The sequence below is a fragment of the Coregonus clupeaformis genome, chromosome 27, assembly GCF_020615455.1.
Source record: "Coregonus clupeaformis isolate EN_2021a chromosome 27, ASM2061545v1, whole genome shotgun sequence".
Taxonomy (NCBI): Eukaryota; Metazoa; Chordata; class Actinopteri; order Salmoniformes; family Salmonidae; genus Coregonus; species Coregonus clupeaformis.
The window spans coordinates 5,364,664-5,386,874 of NC_059218.1; the positions used below are offsets into that span (position 1 = coordinate 5,364,664).

The 22,211-nt window shown below is 41.2% G+C and overlaps 1 protein-coding gene across 1 annotated transcript; it reads left to right on the forward strand.

Moving 5' to 3' along the window:
- Window positions 1–373: 373 nt before the first annotated feature.
- On the forward strand, window positions 374–20,583 carry LOC121541103 (phosphatidylinositol 4-phosphate 5-kinase-like protein 1). Its single transcript, XM_041850086.1, has 10 exons — window positions 374–601; window positions 1,920–2,120; window positions 4,127–4,177; window positions 8,601–8,755; window positions 13,287–13,411; window positions 15,838–15,872; window positions 15,979–16,034; window positions 16,139–16,251; window positions 18,379–18,541; window positions 19,160–20,583. The coding sequence occupies exons 1-10, from the start codon at window positions 551–553 to the stop codon at window positions 19,620–19,622; spliced, it is 1,413 nt and encodes a 470-aa protein (XP_041706020.1). The 5' UTR covers window positions 374–550; the 3' UTR covers window positions 19,623–20,583.
- Window positions 20,584–22,211: the final 1,628 nt, after the last annotated feature.

Genomic DNA, 22,211 nt, shown 5'->3' on the forward strand with positions numbered 1-22,211 from the left:
ACAAATTGAGATAAATACGATTTTTGTGTGTATGGAACATTTCTGGGATCTTTTATTTCAGCTCATGAAACATGGGACCAACACTTTACATGTTGCGTTTATATTTTTGTTCAGTATAGCATGCTCAGCTTCTGCTATGATAGCCCATTTTCTAAAGTCTGTTGAGAAAAACATGGTCTAAAAATGTAGAAGGTGTATAGGCTAAGGGTTATTTGTTGTCACGAAATAAATGTTTATATTGATAATTCTGGTATGGAATGTTTAGAATATGGTCCATAATCAATATGAATTGATTCAAATAATCCATTTGAATTGTGTATCCAGGTCATCATTGATCATATCAAACAATTCCTCATAGTCTAAATGGCTTTTGAGTGTATACTGTGCGCCCGAGTGTTTTCATCTACAAACATGCTTTGTGGAAAGAAGAGACTTCTGGTGCAGCATGTTGGGGGTTTCGCGCAGTGTCACTACATCACCGCTTGCACGCATTTATTGAAAGAACGGATTTCAACGTCAATCGGAGGAATGCGCTGATCTCGGGAACTATATGGCAGACACGGGAGGGCCTGAATTAGCGGCATCGATGAGCCAAACTGAGGCAAGTATCTTCATATTCTGGTCTATATTAGCCTACTAATGTTGACGCAAATATTATTTGGATATTGCTTGTTTTGTTAGGATATGTTTTTGACCAAATGTGTGTAGCTTGCTGTAGTTCCTTTACGCGTTGTAAATTTGCCGTCAGAATTTATATTCCATGGGCGCAATCAAAATGACAAGGCACCGAATAGGCGACAGATGTATCCGATTTGTGTGTGAAAAGTTTAATTTAGTCAGCAGGCGTAGCATTATATTCAAACCATCCGCCCAATATTGTTTTCAGAATTGTTGGCAATATTACCGTTATGCGCATTCAATAACCTTCTGTAGCCTATTTTTTATTGTATTGCCTGTTCTATAGCCTATATTTTATTGTATACCCTATATGGTAAAAGAGGCCCTACTTTATTATGCTGCGGGTGTGGTGTCAAGTCGGTTCCACTGGTCAGTCGGTCAATATGGAGCAGTGCAGATACTCAAATTGGAGTCCTCATTCAAAGATTCTGACATGTTGATATAAACAACCTATTTTTTTTATCAATGGTTTATCCTTGATTCATCATGATTTAACATAAAACTACTATTGAAACTGTTATTTTGCTAATAGATATTCTCCAAAACAATGACCCCCTTAGTTACAGCCCCTTGAATAGAGAATGAAGGGCTTGTAGTGGTGCATTAAGAGCAACAGCAACATCTAGGCCCTAGGGACTTGAAAATACTTGTTCCTCTCTTCTGCTTGTTGTCATTGACACAGCTGGTTGATCCATAGAATTAGGAATTAGAATACTAATTAATTTAATAGGATCTCTATGGGTTGATCCATGATCACTGGTGGGTCATATGTGGGAGAAGGAAAGAGTGAGAGACTAGCCTATACAGTCCTTAGTTATCCCCCACCTGCTTGTTCCAAAACTAGGAAAGGCTGCTGGTGTCAAATGGATGTCGCTGGTTTGGTTCCATTGTCAATTAATATCAGGCCAATAAAAACGTTCCAATCTCTGAGGCCTATAGAGCCATTGGACATTTTTAGCCGTGGTCACTTTCTGCATGCCATAGGCAGCTCAGGTCTGTCTAGGTAAGACACGACTGTTATTGTCAGCCTCTGGTTTGCCCAGCAACGAGTTACCATGAATGCTAATCTATAGGAAGACTAACCTACATGGTCTTACCGGTGTAGTTGTATGTACTTTGTTATGGCATTCAATTGGAATGGGGGAAAAAGCCCTATTAGTGATGTGGCATTTTGCAGAGATGGTTGCAAGTGCTGGAGCTTGAGCACTCATTTGTGTGTGTGTGTGTCATCCCCACCCCAGATGGAGATGTCTGGGGGTCCGGCAGGGGAAACGCAGAGGACTGGTACGGTGAAGAGGAAGATGTGGGGGGGCCTCAGGCAGCAGTGGAAGCTACTGGGCCTGTTTGAGATCGACCAGCAGCACAAGTTCTACAGCCTCACCTCTATGATGAAGGAAGGCCTCTCTGCAGCCGTGCAGAACACCATCGACAACCCACCACCGGTGAGCACCCACAGGTCATTTAATGTGGTCCAAGTAAATATGCGTTGCATTTTACTAAGCATATTTGCATCGTGTTAAAAGTTCACACCTGTTTTTTCAGTAGGAGATAAAACACTCAAAACAAATGTATAACACGAGACTCTCTTCCTTTACACCTCCTTTGTTTGTTTTTGGTTAATCCCTCTGTGTTTAATGCCCCATGGAAATAACAGGTACTGTACAAACTTGCACAAGGGTAGACCCGGTTCAAACACCTCATAGAGCAGGAATGTTCTACAAGGGATAGGAAGTTTGAACTGAGCAGTATCTTCAGCTTGTGCAATCACATAGTGGTCTAAAGCTAATTGAATGGACCAAACAAACAAAAATGTATACATCTATCATGTGCCATTGCCAGCATTTAAAATCATGGGTTGCAAACTGGTTTCATTTACCGTGGTGGCTGATGCCTCTCAATTCCACCTTAATTTGCATCACCCATCGATTTCCCCAAGAGGGCCATGAGAAGGTCAAGAAGAGTGGGGCTGAAGCATGAACAAAAGGAGCTCATCAGAGAGAGCCATGTTCCATCCACCTGTAATTACTCAAGGCTAAAGGCCCCTGACAGAATAACATAGGGTCATGTTTATTAGGCACCAAACAGAAGAAAACTGACTGAAACAGGAAGGGACCACCTGAAGTTGTCCAATAAGAAACACTTGTTTTCGTTTTCTGTTGCATGCCATAATGGCCCAGACTAAGGCTGGATTCTAACCTCTTTTGTCATCATCATTTGTTTGCCACTGGTTAGCCTACTAGTTACAATGTCAAACGATCTCTGCAACAATTATTTTGTTTAAGACGTATGCCACATTTAGACTTTACATCTTTGAGGAGTCTTTGGATTTCAAACGGAAAACCTGCTCCCTTCTATCTGCCCTTGATGACTTGCCCTTGTGGATCTGAGAAGGTGTTGAGGCGTTACCATATTGCTTACTCCTATCTGGTGCCCTCAGATCCGTAAAAGTCATCCGCATCAAGGGCAGAGGGAAAGGGGGTACGTTTCCAGTTTGTAATGGAGTATTTGGCCGAGCTATGGGAGATGGCTATTAGTAGCTTGCTCTTTGTTTACCCTTCTGCCTACAGCGCTAGATGTTCCCCAATGTTCCCTAGGCCATCTGGGGTTGCTGACAAACCCCATTGTTGTCCCTACAGAACAAAGGCTTCTATTAGAGCCAAGTGGGACGTAGTGGTTTGGATTGTGGATAATTACAGGAACACTGTTAACTTCATATTCCAAGGACATTTTATTTTATTTAGGTGTATTCATGATCTAATTTGCAGCAACCATTTGTCCATTGGCATTTGGTTACTCTGCCGGATCCTATGGTGGTGAATAAGAGGTCACAAGGGAGTTATTCACACACACACACACACACACACACACACACAGTCCCATGGAAACGGAGCCTGCTGACTCAGCAGTGTGATACATGGTTGTCTCTTACTCACATATTCCCTTACACACATACACACTTCTTGTTGATCCACCTCTTGTAGCATGTTAGCCTACTTTGGGCTGAGGTGCCATGTTTAGATTTCATGAAACGTTGAGGTGAGTTCAACAGAAAAGGGATCTGTATTTTTTGTTATTGGTGGACTGTCATTGCTGTAAATGGTCATTGGGGTTTTTCACCCTTAACAGTTTCCCGTGTGTATCAAGAATGGTCCACCACCCAAAGGACATCCAGCCAACTTGACACAACTGTGGGAAGCATTGGCGTCAACATAGGCCAGCATCCCTGTGGAACGCTTTCGACACCTTGTAGAGTCCATGCCCCGACAAATTGAGGCTGTTCTGAGGGCAAAAGGGGGTGCAACTCAATATTAAGAAGGTGTTCCTAATGTTTTGTACACTCAGTGTATTTGATTCACAGTGATTTTAAGACCAAATCCTTCTCAAAAGATAACTGCATAGTTAGTATATTTTACAGGTAGCCATTATTCCTTTTCTTCTTTTATCATAGGATGAATTGTCGGAAGATGACTACAGATTGGAAGTCACTCAAATACATAAGGTATGTTGATTTTTAAAAATGTAATACAGTTCCAACGCCAAAGGTACAAATCGGGAAATTCATATCTCACAATTTCAGTCTTCAAAAAGATGTGAACAAGCAAGTTATTTCCTTATAGTGACATGGGGCCTCATTTATAAACCATGCGTACGTACAAAATATACCCCAAAATGCGCGTGCGCCAGTTTTCCCGCAAAAGTTGGCATTTATAAAAACTGAACTTGACTCCACGCAAACTTTAGACCATGCATACGCACATCTTCTATTGGTTGAAGTATTGTATTGCAAGTCGGCCTAAGTATTTTGTTCAAATGGGGGATATGACATCCTTATTCATAGAAACATATTCATAATAAGATGCATCCATTTGCCGTTAGTGAGAAGAGCGCAAATCAAGTGTTTTATTTTTGGAATCTAAAATAATTAGACATAGGAATCTATTTCCTATTTATTTTATTTTCATAACCATTACAGAATAGATTCCTCACGTTTTCTGGCCGTGATGGGTTCATATTCTTGAAGTAGCCATACAATAAATGACCATGCGCATCGCATTTAATTGGACCTATGTAGATATAGGCTATCTAGGCCTATTTCCAGTTTTGCTGTATGTGATCTCATAGGCAGCACAGTTAATCCTACAGATGAATGTAACTGGTGAACATCAAGACAGTTCATATTTTACTATGAAGTACAGTGCATTCGGAAAGTATTCAGACCCCTTGACTCTTTCCACATTTTGTTACGTTACAGCCTTATTCTAAAATGGATTAAATTGTTTTTTCCCTCTCATAAATCTACACACAATACCCCATAACGACAAAGCAAAGACAGGTTTTTAGAAATATCACATTTACATACAGTTGAAGTCGGAAATGTACATACACTTAGGTTGGAGTCATTAAAACTCGTTTTTCAAACACTCCACACATTTCTTGTTAACATTTACATTTACATTTACATTTAAGTTGTTAACAAACTATAGTTTTGTCAAGTCGGTTAGGACATCTACTTTGTGCATGACACAAGTAATTTTTCCAACAATTGTTTACAGACAGATTATTTCACTTGTAATTCACTGTATCACAATTCCAGTGGGTCAGAAGTTTACATTCACTAAGTTGACTGTGCCTTTAAACAGCTTGGAAAATTCCAGAAAATGATGTCATGGCTTTAGAAGCTTCTGACAGGCTAATTGACATCACTTGAGTCAATTGGAGGTGTACCTGTGGATGTATTTCAAGGCCTACCTTCAAACTCAGTGCCTCTTTGCTTGACATCATGGGAAAATCTGAAGAAATCAGCCAAGACCTCCGAAAAAAAATTGTAGACCTCCACAAGTCTGGTTCATCCTTGCAAACCAATCCCAGAACAACAGCAAAGGACCTTGTGAAGATGCTGGAGGAAACAGGTACAAAAGTATCTATATCCACAGTAAAATGAGTCCTATATCGACATAATCTGAAAGGCCGTTCAGCAAGGAAGAAGCCACTGCTGCAAAACCGCCATAAAAAAGCCAGACTACGGTTTGCAACTGCACATGGGGACAAAGATCGAACTTGTTGGAGAAATGTCCTCTTGTCAAAGCTATTCGCTGCTCTGGCACCCCAATGGTGGAACAAGCTCCCCCACGACGCCAGGACAGCGGAGTCACTGACCACCTTCCGGAGACACTTGAAACCCTACCTCTTTAAGGAATACCTGGAATAGTATAAAGTAATCCTTCTTTCCCCATCCCCCATAAAAAAATAAAAAAGTGGTTGTCCCACTGGCTATCATAAGTTGAATGCACCAATTTGTAAGTCGTTCTGGATAAGAGCGTCTGCTAAATGATGTAAATGTAAATATAAATGATGAAACAAAAATTTAACTGTTTTGCCATAATGACCATCGTTATGTTTGGAGGAAAAAGGGGGCCGCTTGCAAGCCGAAGAACACCATCCCAACCGTGAAGCACGGGGGTGGCAGCATCATGCTGTGGGGGTGCTTTGCTGCAGGAGGGACTGGTGCATTTCACAAAATAGATGGCATCATGAGGAAGGAAAATTATGTGAATTTACTGAAGCACCATCTAAAGACATCAGCCAGGAAGTTAAAGCTTGGTCGCAAATGGGTCTTCCAAATGGACAATGACCCCAAGCAAACTTGCAAAGTTGTGGCAAAATGGCTTAAAGACAACAAAGTCAAGGTATTGGAGTGGCCATCACAAAGCCCTGACCTCAATCCTATAGAAAATGTGTGGGCAGAACTGAAAAAGCATGTGCGAGCACGGAGGCCAACAAACCTGACTTAGTTACACCAGCTCTGTCAGGAGGAATGGGCCAAAATTCACCCAACTTATTGTGGGAAGCTTGTGGAAGGCTACCCGAAAAGTTTGACCCAAGTTAAACAATTTAAAGGCAATGCTACCAAATACTAATTGAGTGTATGTAAACATCTGACCCACTGGGAATGTGATGAAAGAAATAAAAGCTGAAATAAATCATTCTCTCTACTATAATTCTGACATTTCACATTCTTTAAAATAAAGTGGTGATCCTAACTGACCTAAGACAGGGATTTTTTTACTAGGATTAAATGTCAGGAATTGTGAAAAACTGAGTTTAAATGTATTTGGCTAAGGTGTATGTAAACTTCCGACTTCAACTATAAGTATTCAGACCCTTTACTGAATACTTTGTTGAAGCACCTTTGGCAGCGATCACAGCCTTGAGTCTTCTTGAGTATGACGCTACAAGCTTGGCACACCTGTATTTGTTGAGTTTCTCCCATTCTTTTCTGCAGATCCTCTCAAGCTCTGTCAGGTTGGATGGGGAGCGTCGCTGCACAGCTATTTGCTATGTGCTTACTGTTGTTGTCCTGAGCGCTCTGGAGCAGGTTTTCATCAAGAATCTCTCTGTACTTTTCTCCGTTCATCTTTCCCTCGATCCTGACTAGTCTCCCAGTCCCTGCCGCTGTAAAACATCCCCACAGCATGATGCTGCCACCACCATGCTTCACCATAGGGATGGGGCCAGATTTCCTCCAGACGGGACACTTGGCATTCAGGCCAAAGAGTTAATATTGGTTTCATCAGACCAGAGAATCTTGTTTCTCATGGTCTGAGTCTTCAGGTTTCTTTTGGCAAACTCCAAGCGGGCTGTCATGTGTCTGGCCACTCTACCATAAAGGCCTGATTGGTGGAGTGCTACAGAGATGGTTGTCCTTCTGGAAGGTTCTCCCATCTCCACAGAGGAACTCTGGAGCTCTGTCAGAGTGACCATCAGGTCACCTCCTTCTCCCCCGATTGCTCAGTTTGGCCAGGCGGCCAGCTCTAGGAAGAGTCTTGGTGGTTCCAAACTTCTTCCATTTAAGAATGCTGGAGGCCATTGTGTTCCTGGGGACCTTCAATACTGCATACCTTTTTTGGTAGCCTTCCCCAGATCTGTGCCTCGACACAATCCTGTCTCGGAGCTCTACGGACAATTCCTTCGAACTCATGGCTTTTTTTGCTCTGACATGCACTGTCAACTGTGGGACCTTATATAGACAGGTGTGTGCCTTTCCAAATCATGTCCAAGCAATTGAATTGACCACAGGTGGACTCCAATTAAGTTGTAGAAACATCTCAAGGATTATCAATGGAAACAGGATGCAGCTGAGGTATTTCTGTTTTTTATTTTTAATAAATTTGCTAACATTTCTAAAAACCTGTTTTTCGCTTTGTCATTATGGGGTATTGTGTGTAGATTGATGAGGAAAACAGTTAATTTAATATATTTTAGAGTAAGACTGTAACGTAACAAAATGTGGAAGAAGTCAATGGATCTGAATACTTTTCGAAGGCACTGTATGTATGCTACTACTGTATGTAGCCTACTGTAATTTCAATTTGATTTGAGTAGCCTAGACAATGTTTCAGAATTCATGGGCAGTCCAGCATATTAAGGTTGGGGAGGAAAAGTCAATGCAAAGCATTGTTGAATTCAACTATTCTGCTGACAGGTCCACAACAATTTTTCATTGTTTCCTCTTTCAGAAACTGTCACATTCCTTTGCCAAATACAGCATAAATTACCTTTAAAAAATAAAACATTCTGCCAATACAGTAAATTGACCGGTAGCTTATGTAAAATATTTGACCATATTCGTTGGCTACAGTACTGCTGTGCGATAGCAGCGCAACATCATAAGCCTATTTAATCACAGAGCCTATACTAAGACAGGACAGACATAGAAACACAATAATCTATTGATAAACAAAATATTGAACAACAATTTTAATACGGCCAAGATATCTTGTGGAGATCTTCAAGGATCTATTGTTGGACCTTTGTTGTTTCTTACCTAAATCACACAACCTTACTTCCATTACTGTTTGCTGATACCAATATGATTTTAACTCATAAGAACTTTCTCTTTCTCTCCCCCTCTGTCACTGAAGGACTTTAGAATGGAGACGTTTGCAGGGCCTGTGTTTGCCAGCTTGCGTCGCTCCCTGGGGATGACAGAAAAGGAGTATCAGCACTCTCTCTCCTCTGACGGATCCTACCTGCAGTTCATCAGCAACTCCAAAAGCAAGGCCGACTTCTTTCTCACGTGCGTAAGCATATTCTACTCTTCTCTTTCTTTCCCTTTGCTATTAGAGTATATCTCTCTCACACATATAGTGCAAATATAGAAAAGCTACTTTGTTACTCCTATCTGGCCAAAGTATATGCTCAAACACAATACAAACAAAACACACTAGGCACTTCACACTTTAAGGTCACACACACACATATATATATATACATACATACATACATACACACACTACTGTTCAAAGGTTTGGGGTCACTTAGAAATGTCCTTGTTTTCGAAAGAAAAGCAATTTTTTAGTCCATTAAAATAACATAAAATTGAGCAGAAATACAGTGTAGACATTGATAATGTTGTAAATGGCTATTGTAGCTGGAAACGGCTGATATTTAATGGAATATCTATATAGGTGTACAGAGGCCCATTATCAGCAACCATCAGTCCTGTGTTCCAATGGCACGTTGTGTTTGCTAATCCAAGTTTATCATTTTAAAAGGCTAATTGATCATTAGAAAACCCTTTTGCAATTATGTTAGCACAGCTGAAAACTGTTTAAAGAAGCAATAAAACTGGCCTTCTTGAGACTAGTTGAGTATCTGGAGCATCAGCAATTGTGGGTTCGATTACAGGCTCAAAATGGCCAGAAACAAATAACTTTCTTCTGAAACTCGTCAGTCTATTCTTGTTCTGAAATGAAGGCTATTCCATGCGAGAAATTACCAAGAAATTGAAGATCTCGTACAATGCTGTGTACAACTCCCTTCACAGAACAGCGCAAACTGGCTCTAACCAGAATAGAAAGAGGAGTGGGAGGCCCCGGTGCACAACTGAGCAAGAGGACAAATACATTAGAATGTCTAGTTTGAGAAACAGACGCCTCACAGGTCCTCAACTGGCAGCTTCTTTAAATAGTACCCGCAAAACACCGGTCTCAACGTCAACAGTGAAGTGGCGACTCTGGGATGCTGACCTTGTAGGCAGAGTTGCAAAGAAAAAGCCATATCTCAGACTGGCCAATAAAAATAAAAGATTAAGATGGGCAAAATAACACAGACACTGAACAGAGGAAGAATGGGAAAATGTGTTATGGACAGACGAATCGAAGTTTGAGGTGTTCGGATCACAAAGAAGAACATTTGTGAGACGCAGACCAAATGAAAAGATGCTGGAGGAGTGCATGCTGCCATCTGTCAAGCATGGTGGAGGCAATGTGATGGTCTGGGGGTGCTTTGGTGGTGGTAAAGTGGGAGATTTGTACAGGGTAAAAGGGATCTTGAAGAACAAAGGCTATCACTCCATTTTGCAATGTTGACGGCTTCTTGATTGGAGCCAATTTCCTCCTACAACAGGACAATGACCCAAAGCACAGCTCCAAACTATGCAATAACTATTTAGGGAAGAAGCAGTCAGCTGGTATTCTGTCTATAATGGAGTGGCCAGCACAGTCACCGGATCTCAACCCTGTTGAGCAGCTTGACCGTATGGTACGTAAGAAGTGCCCATCAAGCCAATCCAACTTGGGGAAGGTGCTTCAGGAAGCATGGGGTGAAATCTCTCAGATTACCTCAACAAATTGACAACTAGAATAGCAAAGGTCTGCAAGGCTGTAATTGCTGCAAATGGAGGATTCTTTGACGAAAGCAAAGTTTGAAGGACACAATTATTATTTCTATCAAAAATCATTATTTCTAACCTTGTCAATGACTACATTTCCTATGCATTTTGCTATATTTTCTATTCAAACGCATTTCATGTATGTTTTCATGGAAAAGAAGGACATTTCTTAGTGACCCCAAACTTTTGAACGGTAGTGTGTATACACACATATAAACTCAGCAAAAAAAGAAACGTCCTCTCACTGTCAACTGCATTTATTTTCAGCAAACTTAACATGTGTAAATGAATGAACACAACAAGATTCAACAACTGAGACATGAACACAACAAGATTCAACAACTGAGACATAAACTGAACAAGTTCCACAGACATGTGACTAACAGAAATGGAATAATGTGTCCCTGAACAAAGGGGGGATCAAAATCAAAAGTAACAGTCAGTATCTGGTGTGTCCACCAGCTGCATTAAGTACTGCAGTGCATCTCCTCCTCATGGACTGCACCAGATTTGCCAGTTCTTGCTGTGAGATGTTACCCCACTCTTCCACCAAGGCACCTGCAAGTTCCCGGACATTTCTGGGGGGAATGGCCCTAGCCCTCACCCTCCGATCCAACAGAGGGTCATGTCAGGATGAGCCTGCAAGAAGGGTACCACATGAGGGAGGAGGATGTCTTCCCTGTAATGCACAGCGTTGAGATTGCCTGCAATGACAACAAGCTCAGTCCGATGATGCTGTGACACACCGCCCCAGACCATGACGGACCCTCCACCTCCAAATCGATCCCGCTCCAGAGTACAGGCCTCGGTGTAACGCTCATTCCTTCGACGATAAACGCGAATCCGACCATCACCCCTGGTGAGACAAACCATGACTCGTCAGTGAAGAGCACTTATTTATTTTTATTATTATTTTATTATTTTTTTTTTGGGGGTGGATCAGCTTAATATTGCAGATAGATTGTATCTTCTATCAATGTAATTGTCTGCATCACTTCCAATCCCCCATGTTTTTTATATATATACTCCCCTTTATTACTTTTCAACCCCGCCATCCTTTCCCTACTTGGAGTAAATTAGTGTACAACAATGCCCAGGCCTCTACGTCCGGTCTATACTTCATATCTACACCTTATGGACACAGTTAATTTTACAATAATTCTATTATATATATATATATATATATAATTTTTTTTGCTCCTGAACTTCTTCTACTCTCAACCTCTCCGATCATTTTCATGATGTCCGTCCGGTTTGCTTCTAGATGCCATATCTTTCTAACTGTGCTCTTTCCCAAAAGCTCCCAACATACAACCTATATACTTATTATGGACACAGTATGCTTACATAACTCCATTCAATACCTCCCATCTATCTCTTAACACCATCCATATAGGATTTCTATTTGCCATATATATTTCAACCGTACTGTGATGTTTTACAAAAGTTTGAAACCTTTCTATTCTCATTGCTTCTCCAGATTGTGAATTAAAAATAAACATTTTTGCTAAAAGTATTATTATATTATTGATCGATTGACTATGACTTTTCAGATCACCCAGTAATGCTATCTGCAAGGTTAGCTCCAGGTAAATATTGCAATCCTTTAGCCATTCCTGGACCTGTGTCCAAAAACAAGCTACAAATGGACAGAACCAAAACAAATGATCTAATGATTCTGTCTCTTCACAGCTAAATATGCAGAGCTGGGAAGATTGTATCCCCCATATAAATAACATTCTATTGGTAGCAAGAATTTTATATAATAATTTAAATTGAAAGATTCTAATTTTTGAATCCGGTGTCAGTTCATAAACACTATGCCATGGGATCGGTACGTCAAAAATCTCTTCCCAACTATTTTGCAATCTATATGGGACGGCTGTCAATCCTTTGGTCCTTAAGTGAAACTGATAAACTTTTTTATTTATCACAGTTTTCCTTAACCAATTATGTTCTTTAATGCAAGGCCGACAGACAAGTTCCTTACTTTCTCCCCCTTCCACTTTCCTCTTCCACTTTTGCGGTAAGGCTGCAATTATTTGGTTGTAATTTTGGGTAGAGCAGACATTTCCATATGTTTCTGTTAGCTGCATGTGCGACATAACTCCACCAGTCCTACCGATGATATCATTTACGAAGATTAGTGAAGAGCACTTTTTGCCAGTCCTGTCTGGTCCAGTGACGGTGTGTTTGTGCCCATAGGCGACGTTGTTGCCGGTGATGTCTGGTGAGGACCTGCCTTACAACAGGCCTACAAGCCCTCAGTCCAGCCTCTTTCAGCCTATTGCGGACAATCTGAGCACTGATGGAGGGATTGTACGTTCCTGGTGTAACTCGGGCAGTTGTTGTTGCCATCCTGTACCTGTCCCGCAGGTGTGATGTTCGGATGTACCGATCCTGTGCAGGTGTTGTTACACGTGGTCTGCCACTGCAAGGACGATCAGCTGTCTGTCTGTCTCCCTGTAGCGCTGTCTTAGGCGTCTCACAGTACGGACATTGCAATTTATTGCCCTGGCCACATCTGCAGTCCTCATGCCTCCTTGCAGCATGCCTAAGGCACGTTCACGCAGATGAGCAGGGACCCTGGGCATCTTTCTTTTGGTGTTTTTCAGAGTCAGTAGAAAGGCCTCTTTAGTGTCCTAAGTCTTCATAACTATGACCTTAATTGCCTACCGTCTGTAAGCTGTTAGTGTCTTAACGACCGTTCCACAGGTGCATGTTCATTAATTGTTTATGGTTCATTGAACAAGCATGGGAAACAGTGTTTAAACCCTTTACAATGAAGATCTGTGAAGTTATTTGGATTTGTACAAATTATCTTTGAAAGACAGGGTCCTGAAAAAGGGACGTTTCTTTTTTTGCTGAGTTTATATATGTGTGTGTGTGTGTGTGTGTGTGTTATAACTCACTACCTGTGCTAATTCTCTTCCAGGAACGATAAGCGGTTCTTTCTAAAGACCCAGAACAAGAGAGAGGTGCAATTCCTCCTGTCCAACCTAAGAATCTACATGGAGCACCTAGAGAAGTATCCTCATTCACTGCTGGTCAAGTTCTTAGGTAAGACACAGGACTCTGATCTTATAGTTCATTGGCCAGCGGAAAAATGTGTCCACTTTGGCAGGGGCGTCATGCACCCCAAAAAGCTAAGGGGGCACTAAGTACGTTAGAATGGCTGGGGGGAGAATTTTGCATTTTTCAAACTCCTGAAACATATTTTTCTTGCCATAATCTTAATTCTATGTAAAAAACAAAACAAAAAAAAGTATATTTATCTAAGCATACCTCTTGAGCTGTCCGTATCATCCTGACTGGTGGTTCTTTTTTAAAATAAACTAAATACTGCTAAAATCTGGGTAAAAGAGCTTAAAGGAATGTGAGTGTTATTCAGTACATTAGTTATTGCTTGCTTTTCTAAAGTATACCAATCTTGCCAGCAAGCATGCCAGCTAAGATAGTTAGACAAGCTAGCTACTCTAACTTAATTGACAGGGTTGGGGAGTAACTGATTGCATGTAATCAGCATGTTGTATGTGAGTCTATGCAAAAGAAGGTTCACAGGCTGATAAAGGAATGTTGAGACAAATTGGAATGCTCACATGCTCATTGAAAATGACTGTATCAAACAACAATGGAACATTCTATTGGGTGGATCTCATTTATAACCCATGGGATTTGGTTAATTTTTGCCATCCGATCTAATGATGGCAAAATCATAGGCAGCAGGTAGTCATCTGTCAATGTGTCCTTGAGCAAGGCACTTAACCCTAATTGCTGCTGTAAGTCGCTCTGGATAAGAGTGTATGCTACAAATGAATAAAATGTCAAAATAAAAAATCCAGGGCTGGGGTCAATTTGAAATTGTAGGCAGTCAATTCAGGAAGTAAACTTAAATAACAATTAAACATTTGAAAAAACAGCAGCTATTTTCAATGACTTCTCTATAAACTGAGGAGCGGCAGGTAGCTTAGTGGTTAAGAGTGTTGTGCCAGTAACCGAAAGGTCGCTGGTTCTAATCCCCGAGCCGACTAGGTGAAAAATCTGTCGATGTGACCTTGAGCAAGGCACTTAACCCTAATTGCTCCTGTAAGTCGCTCTGGATAAGAGCGTCTGCTAAATGACTAAAATGTAAAATGAGTCCGTTTTTTTTTTTTTTGTAATTAAAGTAACTTCCTGAATTGACTGCCTTAAATTAGAATTGACCCCAGCTCTGGTTGATTCTCTCATCATCAGATGGTTTGTTAGAATGTTATGTAGGAATGCAGTGTATATGACAGGATTCAAGACATATATTTTATATTGAACAATTATGGCATGATTTTGCATATCAGTATAATCACTACAAACTAGTAAAATATCCCTTTAGGAATATTATAGATACGTTTTGTATTGTTTGAAAATAAAATATAGAAATGAGGGATGCAAATACTGACCAAAACAGTCATATGAATAGTGTTTTTGGCACATTTGGGAAAATGTGTAGCCTATGGTTAAATCAGCAATAGTTAGGAATCATTGTTTAGACTTATTTTCTAACTTTATGTAAAGTTTGGTGCACTCATTATGAAGGCATTTTGTGAAAATTGATTACCTTTGCTAGATGTAATGCATTCCTGTGGGATGTCATATAGGGTGCAATGTACGGGGCAGGTTTCACATCACATTTCTTGATGTTAACACAATTTATAAAATCATATTTAATACAATTTAAATTAATAGACATTCATTAGATAGTGAATGCTTCTAGAACATTTTCTAAGTGTTTTAATATAATATATTTGAAACGGTTACAAAACTCAGCAATTCTGACAGCTTTTTTGGCATAGTTTTACCACTTCTGGTAATATTTTGCTAAATACATGTACAGTGAGCTCCAAAAGTATTGGGACAGTGACGCATCTTTGGATGTTTTGGTTCTGTACTCCAGCACTTTGGATTTGAAATGATACAATGACTATGAGATTAAAGTTCACACTGTTAGCTTTAATTTGAGGGTATTTTCATCCATATCAGGTGAACCGTTTAGAAATTACAGCACTTTTTGTACATAGTCCCCCCATTTTAGGGGACCAAAAGTATTGGGACAAATTCACTTGTGTCTATTAAAGTAGTCAAAAGTTTAGTGTTTGGTCCCATATTCCTATCACACAATGATAAAATCAAGCGTGTGTGACTACAAACTTGTTGAATGCATTTGCTGTTTGTTTTGGTTGTGTTTCAGATTATTTTGTGCTCAATATAAATGACTGGTAAATAGTGTATTGTGTCATTTTGAAGTCATTTTTATTGTAAATAAGAATAGACTATGTTTCTAAACACTTCTACATTAATGAAAATCATCATTAGTCTTTGCCACCCCAAAGTGGACAAATGTGTGAAATTTAGCCTGCTGGCACATCAACTATTATGGAAAATGTTTGTAGTTCTCTTACCATACTGTAGCTTTGCATTTGATTGACTGAAGTTTACATTTTTTTGTGTTCAAGGCGTCCACAGGATCAAAATTCCGCATAGGAGGAAGGTACTGACTGATTATAGATTGTTATTCACAGCCATATTGTTTATTATTATCATTGTTTATTAGCTACAACTTAGTTTGTTCATGCCTTGTCTTACCTTTTTCACAGAAGTACTTCATTGTAATGCAGAGTGTTTTTTACCCTGACGATCGAATCAATGCCAGGTAAGCCTGTTTCAGAGTAAAACAAAAAAGTCTGGAGTGGGAAATGTATTACAGGCTCTGTGGTAGCAACACTGTTATACTGACTTAGTTGCCTGTTGTTGCAGGTATGACATCAAGGGTTGTGAGGTGAGCCGATGGACAGACCCCGCCCCAGAGGGAAGTCAGGTTATCGTTGTCCTCAAGGACTTGAACTTCGAGGGCCAGTACATCACTCTGGGTAAGGGTAACGAATCCTGTCATAGTATGTTACAGCATGAGATATGTTATTCATGTGTACCAGAGGACTGATTGCAACGAAATGAAAGACCTTACAGTTATGTTTTAGTAATTGAGGTAGGCCAATTTGGTCACGCTTATACCAGAGTAACATCCATTGTAATAACCCATGTAATAACCAGTGGCGATTTTATCATGTAAATCTTGGTGGGGCAAACCCACATTTTTTGGGGGGATGAATGCCAGCAAAGCCACAACACAACACTAAACAATACATTAATTGCACTATAACGGTGACAAATGGTGCCCACAAACTGTTAGGGCCTACATAAAGCTGTCCCAACAGCAGAGTCCCAACAGCAGTCCCAACATCTTACCACTGCTACACCTGGCTATCAGCGGAGCCTTGTCTGGCAGCGAAACAGTTCATTCAGCCTCATTTACTGCCTTTTAAAAAACATAGCAGATATGGCTGACTTGCTTAAACAAATGTGGTTTCTACTGACAAACTATGGCATAAGGGGACGACGAGCGGATAAGAGGCAATCTGTAATTTCGATTAAGACGATAATGAGCGAGCTAGGACGGACGTAGTCAATATAACTATTTGTTCAGCACTTTTGAAATGTACAGCGGCAGAATTCAGAACATGGGCCGTTCTTACAGTATTCTCCCTGTACACCAAGTCAGAACCGTAGGATAAATAAAGGGGGCATATAGGCAGACAATGAAAGCTCTTACAATATTCAATGATTACATTTCTCTATAGGCTACATGTGCACCACCAAGTCAGAACAGTAGGCTAAATTATGAGGGGAAAAGGGACCAGATTATTAGGGTGAGGCACATGGGCTACTAACAGTTTACTACACAACATACACTTAGTATTACTTTCTTAGCTACAGTATACATATCTCCCTGGCATATTACATCATTTATGCAGCAGCATACAATACATTTTTGGACTCCCCTTGTTGTGCTGTGCGCACTTGAACAGGAAGGTGGCACGGCGGTCCTTCGTGGGCAAATTTTGTCATCAAAGTGTGGCATTCTCTGGATTTATGGCGCTTGCAAGACAACTGGGAACTCTGAAAAAAACAAGCTTGAATCATGACGGCGTCAGTGATCTTCAGGTCGTAGCTCTAGAAAGAGGCCCGAGTTCCCGATTTACAATTCCGAGTTGGATGACTGTTCAAAATTATTTTCCCAGTCAGAGCTAGTTTTTTCCCGAGTTCCCAGTTGTCTTGAACTCACTGAAGTCAGATTTCCCAGTTCCAAGTTTCCAGTTGTTTTGAGCGTGGCAGAAGTTATGCTGGATTGACAGCATGGCCAATGTTGAATGTTTGTCCTTGGAAAAGAGACCCTTAAACCCAGACCTGGGACCACACAGCCACTCCACTGAATAGTAGGCTAGTGATTGCTTTGCAATGCTTGCAGTTAACCGCTGATTCCTTCCAAACCTCTCATTGTTGAATTTGCGATTTCCAACTTGTTGTGTAATGTTTATGTCCAATGGCCGATGAGCACCGATACGTTTTATCTATAATTTATCTTCATTATTTCTCTTCATATAACAAGGATTAAAAAGGATTTGCCAGTAGATCGTCGACTTGATTCATGATGATGACTGCTAGCTAAGATTTCGAAAGTATGATGTTGACATGATCAGTCCAATCAAAGCTACGTGTTTGACATCATTTTAGCTGTGGCCAATGACCTTGAGCCTTCTTGGATGGGCACTTCTAATGTAACCCAATGGCAGCACCCAAGGGGCTTGAATGTTCGAGCTCTACCCTTAGATTTGGCGGTGACGTAGTGTCCTAATGAGTGACAGAACACTGAGCCAATCACGGCGCAACTAGAGAACATTACCCTACGCTCTGTATTTTCCACTGGCTGCCCCACCACCACAGAAAGCACTGAGCTAGGCTGAAACACCTGCATTTTGGAGCTGCCTTACTCAAGAAAGCAAAAAAGAGACCATGTTTGTATGTGGCTTTATTAACTCTGCCCCAGCTGCTTTGAATGACGGGTCACCACTGGTAATAACACTGTAACAGAGTAGTAAGTGGTACATACATTCATAGAGTCCTAACCACTTTTGCAATATATGTGCTTGTTTTGATAGACCAGCATCGTCCATGGCTGCTCCGGCAGGTGGAGATTGACACGTCGTTCCTGCAGAGACTCAATGTGCTGGACTACAGCCTCCTGGTGGCCCATCAGCCCCTGCACCAGGATGAACGGCACCAGTGCCTGTCCTTCGCCACCCTTATCATGCGCACAAAAAAGTGGGTGGGATTTTATTTTTTACATTTTTTATCCCGTTTTTCTTGATGTTTAAGTTTCTTTCTTTATGTTTTAGTGACATATTCAGGCCTCAAAAGTGGTGTAATGTCGAGATCAATCTTTTCCCCAGGTCCTGGTCTTTCTTCAGAACAAAACCAATGACTTCCAGGCATGTAGTTACCACAAATATACTGCTTGGCTATACAATAACATGCATAACCACCACAAGAGCAACTATCTAGTATTTGTCTACTCTAAAATCAGTCAACTTTGATATTTTTTAGGTTGGCCATGCTGCCTCACTCTTGGCACTTACCCTCCCCTCTTTAACCGCTCAGGTAGACATGCTGGCTCTAATAACTCTGTTACCCTTCATAGAGATGGATAGAGGCTTTACTTGCCACAAAGCCTGTTTTAACATGGGCAGCGCCATTAAGTGGAAGAAAATGGAACTGCCTATTTTTAATAGAGATAGGATGGGCAGTGCCATTGAGGGATATCACAGAAGTGTTCATGGCAAAGATATTTATATCTCTGTTACCCTCTCCTCTTTAACCTTTCAGGTGGCCATGTTGGCTCTAATAACTCTGGTTACCCCCCTCTCCGCTTTAACCTCTCAGGTCAGTGATCACTTGCTCAAGCCCCACCCATGTGGGCATGCCCACTGTTCCGGGGGCGGTCCCAGAGGAAGACTCCGCCCTGTTGGTGTCAGAGATGGACGGCAGGACAGGAAGTTGCAGCGTTGCTGAGTCAGGGGGAGGAAGTAACCTGGGCAGTGCCCCTTCCGGGAGACCCTGTACTGAGCAGCCGGTGGGAACAGTCACGAATTCGATGGAACTGCGGGACTTCCAGGCCCAGAACCGCCGGCTGCTGCCCAACTTCAGAAACCCGCTGCACGTCATTGATGGACCGGAGCATCGCTACTTTGTGGGCATCATCGACATCTTCACTGTCTACAGCTTCAAGAAGAGGCTGGAGCATTGGTGGAAGAGACTGCGGCACCCAGGGCAGGCCTTCTCCACCGTCAGCCCCCCCGCTTACTGCCTTAGGCTCTGCCAGTGGGTACAGGACCACACCAGGTAGACTCAGAAAGAGGGGAGGATGGTTACTCCCACTAGCACGCTGTCTGCCCAGGGACACACATGCACGCATATATACACACACACACACACACACACACACAGGCTAGCAACTGGGACGCTGACCAGAGACACAAAGCTATTCTTTTAAAGCGCTGTAATTTCAGATTGACCAAGGGGCAGTTATTTTCATGTTTCCACATGTCCACACCAAAGCCAAAACTAACATAAACCATTATATGAAAATATAATATTCACCACCGCGGATAAATGGGTTCTCCCTCTTTTCTTACATTTTTGTTAAGTAAACAAAGAAAAAGGTGCAACATTTAAAATCAAGTGCTATGAATTGATTAGCTGATTATCCAAAGTAATCGTTTTTGAATTGTTGAAGTTTAGTTAGTGAATCAATGATGAAAACCAAAATGATATTATAAATTTGCCACCTGTTTTTATTTTCTTAAAAAATAAATAATAATTAGACTCCTATCGATTTCTCCCCCCAATTTAACTTTGACGTTTTGATACCTGTACAATATTGTTGTATTTTTTTTAAAGCTGTGTGTTCACTGTTCAACTGACTGTGGGGCCCGATTTAGACGCCTTTCCTACGCACTTCTCAGTAGTTGGTATTCAGACTTACCTTATGCAGGTGCGTAACGGGCTTTGCAGACGTGGTTCACTTGCGCGCGCTGAATACATTTCATTCAACCGTTGAAAACCCTATCATTTACTGGCCAACAGATTTTCTTGTGGAGTTTTCATCCAATACATTTGTCGACAGACTCACTAGAATGGGTTCAGAATATAGAGATCAATGAAAGAAAGCCAACTAAATATATGCATATTCGTCTCCGTTTCAGGACCGACTGGTCGATTTAAAAATACTTATTAAGGCACATTTTTGGGTTAGGAAAGTATGTATGAATCATTAATATAAATACAGGGTTTGAAGAGCCTTTACACACAAAATACAGTACATTCGGAAAGTATTCAGACCCCTTGACTTTTTCCACATTTTGTTACATTACAGCCTTATTCTAAAATTGATTAAATAAATGTTTTCCCTCATCAATCTACACACAATACCCCATAATGACAAAGCAAAAACAGGTTTTTAGAACTTTTTGCAAATGTATAAAAAAATATATATATATATATATCACATTTGTATTCGGACCCTTTACTCAGTACTTTGTTGAAGCACCTTTGGCAGCGATTAAAGCCTTGCCTCTTCTTGGGTATGATGCTACAAGCTTGGCACACCTGCATTTGGGGAGTTTCACCCATTCTTCTCTGCAGATCCTCTCAAGTTCTGTCAGGTTGGATGAGGAGTGTTGCTGCAAAGCTATTTTCAGGTCTCTCCAGAGATGTTCGATCGGATTCAAGTCCGGGCTCTGGCTGGGCCACTCAAGGACATTCAGAGACTTGTCCCGAAGCCACTCCTGCGTTGTCTTGGCTGTGTGCTTAGGGTCATTGTCCTGTTGGAAGGTGAACCTTCACCCCAGTCTGAGGTCCTGAGCGCTCTGGAGCAGGTTTTCATCAAGGATCTCTCTCTACTTTGCTCCATTAATCTTTCCCTCGATCCTGACTAGTCTCCCAGTCCCTGCCGCTGAAAAACATCCCCACAGCATGATGCTGCCACCATCATGCTTCACTGTAGGGATGGTGCCAGGTTTCCTCCAGATGTGACGCATGGCATTCAGGCCAAAGAATTCAATCTTGGTTTCATCAGACCAGTGAATCTTGATTCTCATGGTCTGAGAGTCCTTTAGGTGCCGTTTGGCAAACTCCAAGCCGTCATGTGCCTTTTAGTGAGGAGTGGCTTCTGTCTGGCCACTCTACCATAAAGGCCTGATTGGTGGAGTGCTGCAGAGAAGGTTCTCCCATCTCCACAGAGGAACTCTAGAGCTCTGTCCGAGTGACCATTTGGGTTCTTGGTCACCTCAGTTTGGCCGGGCGGTCAGATCTAGGATGAGTCTTGGTGGTTACAAACTTCTTCCATTTAAGAATGATGGAGGCCACTGTGTTCTTGGGGACCTTCAATGCTGCAGAAATATTTTGGTACCCTTCCCCAGATCTGTTCCTCGACACAATCCTGTCTCAGAGCTCTATGGACAATTCTTTCGACCTCATGGCTTGGTTTTTGCTCTGACATGCACTGTCTACTGTGGGACCTTATATAGACAGGTGTGTGTGTCTTTCCAAATCATGTCCAATCAATTGAATTTACCACGGGTGGACTCCAATCAAGTTGTAGAAACATCTCAAGGATGATCAATGGAAACATGATGCACCTGAGCTAAATTTTGAGTCTCATAGCAAAGGGTCTGAGCCTTATGTAAATATTTATGTTTTTTATTTGTAATACATTTGCAAATATTTCTAAAAACCTGTTTTCGCTTTGTCATTATGGGGTATTGTGTGTAGATTGATGAGGGAAAACATTTATTTAATCAATTTTAGAATAAGGCTGTAACGTAACAAAATGTGGAAAAAATCAAGGGGTCTGAATTCTTTCCGAATGCACTGTATATTGATAAATCTAAAATACAGTGGTTTGATTCATCCCGAAAGTTGTCATATTCAAGTT